The sequence below is a fragment of the Pinus tabuliformis genome, chromosome 3_2, assembly GCF_031772625.1.
Source record: "Pinus tabuliformis cultivar Carrire ecotype Pingquan chromosome 3_2, CPIR1, whole genome shotgun sequence".
In the NCBI taxonomy this organism is placed as follows: Eukaryota; Viridiplantae; Streptophyta; class Pinopsida; order Pinales; family Pinaceae; genus Pinus; species Pinus tabuliformis.
Genome location: NC_142302.1, coordinates 1,068,578,111 through 1,068,586,347, shown reverse-complemented (window position 1 = coordinate 1,068,586,347; position 8,237 = coordinate 1,068,578,111). Strand labels below are relative to the sequence as shown.

General features: G+C 32.3%; 1 protein-coding gene across 1 annotated transcript; it reads right to left on the bottom strand.

Moving 5' to 3' along the window:
• Positions 1 to 3,620: 3,620 nt before the first annotated feature.
• Positions 3,621 to 4,961, bottom strand: LOC149184366 (glucan endo-1,3-beta-glucosidase-like). The gene is made up of 2 exons (XM_089418917.1): positions 4,878 to 4,961; positions 3,621 to 4,760 (listed from the first exon to the last, which is right to left on the bottom strand). The coding sequence occupies exons 1-2, from the start codon at positions 4,951 to 4,953 to the stop codon at positions 3,808 to 3,810; spliced, it is 1,029 nt and encodes a 342-aa protein (XP_089275043.1). The 5' UTR covers positions 4,954 to 4,961; the 3' UTR covers positions 3,621 to 3,807.
• Between the last annotated feature and the right edge of the window lie 3,276 nt (positions 4,962 to 8,237).

The following is an 8,237-nucleotide window of genomic DNA, read 5'->3' as shown; positions in this document are numbered from 1 at the left end:
AACCTTACCGGATATTTTATCCATCCATCAAACAAAACCTCATAATATATTGTATCCATCCATTCAACTTCATGCTATATTTTATCCATCCACTCACTATGAAAACGTCGGAAAAAGGTGGTTCTTTACTTATTTTTGGGTGAGGTTTTAATTGTTATTCATTAAATGGAAAGGTCGGAAAAAGGTGGTTCTTTACTTATTTTTGGGTGAGGTTTTAATTGTTATTCATTAAGTGGAAAGGTTTATTTTTATAATTCCGTATAAAAAGATGTAAGTTTATTTATGAATCGGTATTATTTTAAAATAAAAATAAAAACTGAAAATTTAATATGAAATTTTATAGTTTCAAAAGTATTTCAATAAAAAATTTAAATAAATTATCTAAAGATGTATGTTAATTAATTAGTTTTAAAGCCCAGGGGGCTTTGGATTGACGGTGAATGGGTGCCTTGTTAAGACACTCCTTGTGATAGGTCACCGGTTCAAATCCCCCGTGAGTACTTAGATTAGTCTTAACTTAGAAAAAAAAAAAAAAAAAAATTAATTAGTTTTAAAAGTATTTCAATAAAAAATTTAAATAAATTATCTAAAGATGTATGTTAATTAATTTATGTCAATATCAATTGTATATACATTTATATATAGAGAAAAAAAATAAAAAATTATTGTAAGTAAAACTTTCATGTGGTCTTATATATATTTTATTTATTATTCAAAAATACAATTTAAACAATGAAAAATAACTATTGTATTTGTAACTCTAAAAAAATTACATGTGAAAAAATTGTATCCCTCTTGATTCATGTTAAATTCGTACCTAAAATAGATCTATGTTAGTAATATTAAAATTTTGGGTGTATATATATATATAAATAATTAAAAAAAATATTTTTAATAATTTTATTAGATAATAACTTGATAAATATATTCAAATTGTTAACATATTTTTAAGTATTTTAATATTCAAAATTATTCAATATGTAGTATATATTTTATTTAAGTTATATATTGGAATATTTTTATGGAAACATTGAAATATTGTTTATGACAAAAAAAATTAATTATAAAAGGAGTTATGTAGTTTTTGGGTAATAATGAATTAACTACATAAAATTATAAATTTATTAGAAATAAAATTTAACATTTTGTTCCATGGGGGAGCTTAATTGGTAATCAAAATAATGTCAAAATCTATGGAAATTGAGAGATCCAAGGTTCGAATGCCCTCGGTTGTGACCCAGTTTACGGAGAAGAGGACAGGATGTATGCCCTTAGAGATTTACTAATAGCTATATATTAGGTGTGTTGGCTTCCTATAGGATACAAAGAAAAAAATAATACATTTTATATACCCATTCTCACTTCAAGAAAATATAATAATTAACTACCTTATTAACTAATTCATAGTAAATATCATTTCCTTTATAAAATGAACTAGAATATTTGTATTAAGATGGAAAAAATGCATCCTGATGGAAGTTTGAAGAGAACATAAGTATGACTGGCTTTCAAAATGAATCATAGAATATTAGTGAGATTTGAAATTACATCTAATAATTATAAACTGTATAGAAAGCCAAGTTTAACGAGAAATGGATGGACTATGTATACATAATATAAACACCATGAATGTTGATACAAAATAAATACATTAAGTTAGGCCAAAATGGGGAGGAAGATGAATTAAATAATGAGTTGTATAATTGTTCTATAGAGTATATTCAATAAGGTTTGGGTGATGTTAATTCATGTTCGGTAAACATGAGGAACCTAGGAGCCCAGAGGAAGAAGACCATGAAAAATTTTAAACCTAAATACACTAACATAAAAGAGCTACCACCAAATTCCATCCATTTTATCTTGTCATTTATGAATCAATTCTTAGTGGTGGAGAAAAACAAAGCAGTCATTGTCTTGAACTAAGATAGAAGGTTCTCAGGTTGAACTAGATGAGTGAAAGAGGAGGAATATAATTCTATTATTTGACTCTGTAATTGATGTAGAACCCACTTAGCTATATAAAAGGTATGAAAGGTCATCACAAAGGCAAAGATCAATAAGGGATGAAGCAATAATGAGAAAAAGTCTAGAGATAGGTGTGTTGGAGGAACAATGAATATGAGAGGCGATAGAGATAAAACGTAGTGCAATAGGGACCTCGAGGGTTTAAAATTCCCTATTAACAATTTATAAATTTCTTGAGAAGGACGTGATATACAATGATTCACTTGGACATCTAGAGTTTCATGTGAAATCCCACCTATATCTAGACATATATTAAGATGATTTAAGAAAGGTTCAGTGTATTAATGTATGAAAATGAGTTCAATTATGTTCTAACACGTATTAGGATGATTTAAGAAATTTTTAGTGTAGTAATGTAGGAAAATGAGATAATGAAGGGTTCAATTATGTTCTAACACGTATTTTGTTGGTCGGAGGAAGTGAGTTAATGAAGTTGTACACATGGAATAAGTTGCGAAAAAGATTACCCATTAATAAATTTAACCCTAACATTTTCTAAAAAACCTTATTTAGTTACAAATTTAGAACATAATTATTAACTAAGGAATAAAATAGAGAAACTATTTCCACAAGGTATAAAGTAATAAATAGATTAAAATAGAAACCGACCCTAAAGACATATTAAAAGGAATTTGTAGCCACAAAAGTGACACATTGTGTTCTTGAAGTCTCCATCTATATTTAAACTCAAGAAATTGAAAGATCGAGCTAGTTTGATTCAAAAATAAATCATAAACTTAACTTAATTGTTAATAGTTATATTAAAATTCCAAATCTAAATATTTACAATAATTTTTCCAAAATCATAAACATCAATTTAAAAAAATTATAAATTAATATTTCACTATATAAAAGTTTATAAATTAATATTATACTATATATTTCTTATCAAAAATAGCTCTTAATTTCTTTATTTAATCATTTTTATAACATAAAATGTGTAATAACTAATGAAATTAGTCTATATATATATAGATAGATATAAATAGATATATATATTAACAATCCTATTTTATTTATATATAAACATTATAAAATTATATTATTTTAATGTATAACTTCTTTTTAATATAACCTCCTAATTTCGTATTTATTTGATAGAGATAGAATGATTAAAAGGCCTCTCAATAATGGTGAATGTCAAAATATACTTCTAAAAACCATCTTTTATTGTAAATCGTCTAACAAATAATGGATAAAAGAAAACTGTGTATAAATCCATCTTAATTTGAACGTGATGTTACTATTTTTTTATATAATTTATTAATTAACAAAAAACATAATGTCTCTATAAATTTCATTAAAACAAATGAAATATATAATTATGATTACTATGTTATGATATTCTTATATTAAAAATTCAAACCTTTTCACGTATCTTTTTCTTTAATATTGGAAAACCACTCTTATAATCACAATTTCCTTGATAATTTCATTTCGGGTATTTGCTTTGCCATTGAATTAAACAAAAACATTTATAAACACTGGTGAAAATGGAAACGAAACAGCATATTACTCTTCAGCATATTATAGAAATATCATTAGTAGATAATTTTCGACTTATATTTAATATTTAAACTCTGTTAACAATAAGGTTAAATCATTTTGAAACTCGAATTTTTAATATCGATATTATTATAAATAACGATACTACGATTTTAGAAACCACTTATACGCTTCGACACTGTCATTTACATCCTAATCAGATGGATGATTATTTATGTAGCATTCTCCTCTAATTACATATGGCTACTAAGCCTGGTCGACATAGACTTGGCTCAGTTATGGAGAAAAATTGACAGGGTATACAGGACTTTGATCAGGGTTGAAAAGCCCAAAGTGACGCTCCGTCTCATCCCCCGTCTTCTTATCCTCGTTCAAAAGAGCGAAGATATAGGTTTCGATGCTCGTTCCCGGCCTCTTGGGCGTCCCTGCATTCGATAATACATGTTTGATGAGATTGTTGTTATAAGCCTCAGCATTCTGAACTGTGGCCGCATCCGCGCCAGCAGAAGGCCATCCGCTTTCAGTAACGACGATGGGGACGTTGGGATATTGCAAGGCTTCCATTGCGGAGAAAATAGAATCCACCATCGCATCGAACAAGTTGCGGTAGCTGTGATCTCCGTCTGGCACCGCCGCAGCCGTGGGCTGAAAGAGAGCGTAGTCCAGATGAATGCCGTTGCCGCCGGCGTAACTGAAATATGGATACACATTGGCCATGAAGGGAGCCCCGTTATCTGACAGAAATTTGAGTATAGACCTCATGGTATTCATCACATCGTCTCCGAATGCTCCCTTTGAAGGCGGGTAACTGTTGCCTATAACAGACATGGCGTGGGAGGTGGATACCTTTATCTTCTGCAGATTGGCGTTCTGAATCGCCGTTTGAATGTTGGTCATCGCGGGAAAAAGATACGACACGTACTGCGTGCTAGGCAAAACCTCGTTGCCCACCGCAATATATTTGATATTGGTGCTGGAATAGGGAACAATATTGTCTTTAACCCAACCATTTGCTGAGTCCTGACTGGAGGAGATGGCCTTCAAATCGTTATTATTGACTCCCACGATTACATCGATCCCAGAATTTGCAAAAGCATTCAATGCACCACCGTCTGGATCGAAAAGCCTCATTTTCCCGATGGTGTGGTCGTTCAGCAACGTTACGACCTGCTTTGCAGGTGGCAGATTGTCCCCGAGCATGCCGTAGTTCACTCCTATTTTATCACCATCTGCACAAGCAATGTGCAATTGAAAGATAAACCGTTTTAATAGAACCCAATCGATGTTAAGGTTGTAATAACAATTGTATTTTAAGAAGTTGAAATAGTTGGGTAATGCTGATTTACCGGTGAGGATTGAACAGCAGAAGATGGCAATAAATCCAATCAGGAGTATCTTCCTATGCTCAATAAACGCTTCCATCTTTCTCAAACGAAGCTCGACTACTCTCCACAGCCTTTGAATATTCACAACTCCTACTACCCTCCACAGCCTTTAGATATTCACAACTTCTAGCCCAAGTTGGATACAGTGCCGTGTGGGAAGGGCCGCAGCCTAGGATCTTTAACTGATTGATCATGGCATTTTCCTACCCATCTAAATCTCCGTGACATTTCTCTAAACATGTGAAAGAACGAGAGCCACCGGCACCCTTAGTCCTCAGAGTTTATAAAGTTCCAATCAGCTACAACTTTCAAGCCCTAACATGTCCGTGACAGTTTAAATGCTGAACACACGATACGAAGTTACGCATCTACCAACATGTGTGTGTCTATATTTTTCCTTTTTCTATGCGCTCAACGTGAACTACTAAATTTCCATAGAGAGAGTTGGCTCGATCTATGTGTTGAATTACCAGAGATAGAGTTGGTGGCTCAATCTATGCCTCGACTTTGACATTGGACCTCTGTTATATCTCTATTATCAGATTTCATTAAATACAACCTCTTGTTGATGGAGCATTATCCCATCATTTATTTTTAAAGCTTTTCATCATTTACTTCAAATGTTTTTGTCATGTCCATGAGGGAGCATTACTCCATTGTTTATTTTTAAAAACTTCTCCTCATTTACTCCATTGTTTGTTTTTTAAAGCTTCTCAACGTTTATGTCCATGCTCAGATATGTATCCACAGGTCGTCGTATTAATCATGTCCATATCCCACTTAGCTTTCGAGTTTCGAAATAAAGTTATAAAGTTGATATGATTGCAACCCTGGTTAACCCACGTGTGTTCACGGATGGTGTCATGTCCTAAAGGGCTGCCATGTCCGATAGGTCATTTACAGAAGGGCAGAAGGGCTGATGTTTACCCGAGGTAAGAGTTAGTTATTTATAATGTGCTAGAAACTATGAGGGTAAATATTATCCACCACGCACTAAGTGTGATGTTTACAAGATGCAAGAGATGGTAAATATTATCCACCATGCATTAAGTGTGATGTTTACAAAATGCAAGAGTTAATAATCTGTTGTGTGCTCCATGCCCTAGGAGGAGGGAAAACATTATCCACCCTGCAATAAGTTTGATTGGCTTAATGAATGTTATTATGATCACATGAAAGTTTATGAATTATTTTATCGATGTTTTTTTATTTTTCAACATCATACAAGTTGATTATCAGAAAGTTATACAACCTTGGATTTATGTGGATTGCAAACTTAAAAAATATCATAGAATTTTACAAGACATAAGAATGCCCACTACACACAATAGTCTTGATTTTTCCGTTCTACAACTATTTCGATTTTCAGCTCCATGGCTTCCTGATGTGGATTGTACATTCCCAAAATACCTAGAATATGACTGTTAGGAGAGATCAATTGTTTGATCTCTTGTGACTGCAGATTCCTAGCTATTCCTGGAATCTACAATGCAACTACACAACTCTTACACCTATGAATACAAGTGGTGGAAAGGATTTTGATATCTGTCCATTCCATGAATACAAGTGGTGGAAAAGATTTTGATGTCGGTCGATTTCGACCTGTGAATGCAAGTGGTTGACAAGAGGTGCATGTTTATGCATTCAATTCTATACAAATCAAATTCTATTGTAATGCCCCAGATTTCTATTTTTACCTCTGCACCTAGGATTTCAAATTGAATAGGTGTACTTCAAATTTCTGAAATGAAATTAAGCCATGGCAGGATGGTTCTTTTGGAGAATCTAATTCCAACCACTTGATAGATGTCATCACTATCCATCCAAGTGTCATACTTAGTTGAGTGCATTCCAATTCCTTTGAGTTGTAGTTTAGTCTCACTGTAATCATTTATTACTAATGTCTCCAATATAATCTTATTTAAAAAGTTTCATAACATTATGAAAATTTATTACTAATGTCTCCAATATAATCTTATTTAAAAAGTTTCATAAGATTATGAAAATTATTGTGTCTCATATTATTTCTTCATTCTTTGTCATGATATCAAAGCTAAACCTATATAAAACTATTTGTCATGCTATCCAAACTAAACATATATAAAACTCTTTGGAACAACTAATGTTTGAATAAACCTCCTGGAACAACTGAAGTTTGGATAAGCCTACTGCGAGGAATTCGTGAAGTAGCCATAAAAAGGCTCCATTGTTTGAAGAAGCCAACTACCAAAAAAAGGCGTTTGTGCCAAGCCATTAAAGGCCAAGAAAATCCATAAGTCAATGAGACAGATTGTTGTGATCAGCTAAACCGAAAGTCAAGTGGTTTTTTTTAAATTCGTTATAGTAGCGCAACCTCATACTGGTTATAGGTGCATTAGAGAAGTCAATAATTATTTTTTCCGTGTGGCGGACATCACAAGTTGACTGGTCGAAATACCTTGACTGGTACGAGTCGTCCAAAAGGTCCCTCCATTGTTAGTTTGAAAGTTTTTTTTAATTAAAAAAAGGTCATTCTTTTTTATTAGAAGGTTATTCACTTTGGTGAATCCGATTCCGAAGTCTTTATGACAGCTTATGTAATTTGTTGAGTGCCTTCGTATTGTTTCTAAAAGCCTTACGTAATTTTTTGAAAAAGGGCTCATGTAATATTTTAAAAGGGCTTCAACCTATAATACCTTCGTTGTATCTTGAGTAACACATGGAGGCCTTCGTTGAAACTCGGGAGTGTTTCAGAAATGCTTGTGGAATTTGTTGAAAAAGGGCTTCGTTAAAATGTTGATTGTTCTCTTCAAAGACAAAGGCATTCAATTAGTTTTAAAAGAGGGTCTTATTAAAGAAAAAACATTGTTCAAATCAATCGTGAGTATTGAAATATTGTTTTCAAATAGAAATAATAGGAGGGATTTTTGTTGTAGCGGAGATTTTTTTTTAAGATGGAAGTTGAGGCGGAGTAAAGAGAGTTGGATTTTCACTATTTAATTTGTGTGTGAATACAATGAACAAATGGGAATCTAAGAGGTTGAGAAAGTCGAAGCAATAAGTGTTGTTTGAGATTTAGTTGAAATATATGGAAAACAAAAAACAAAAGAATGTCTTTGCATTAAAACTCATAAGAGAATGCCAGATGACACTGTTCTTCCCCTCATTGCATATGCAAAGACAACCAAGGAGGCTTGGGACACCCTTGAGAGTATTTCTAGTTAAGGGGGCAGTATTCAAGTTGAAGATGAAGGTGGATCTATAACATCAGATCTACAAGGTGATAAATATTTTGGTGAATCTCACTTCAAACTGAATGATAATGATGATGGTTTGTTATGA

Excerpts from the sequence above, each read along its gene's own strand:
- LOC149184366 (XM_089418917.1), bottom strand. The coding sequence starts at position 4,953 with ATGGAAGCGTTTATTGAGCATAGGAAGATACTCCTGATTGGATTTATT. Across the intron at positions 4,761-4,877 it reads CTGCTGTTCAATCCTCACCG|ATGGTGATAAAATAGGAGTG; the intron begins GTAAATCAGCAT and ends TTGCTTGTGCAG.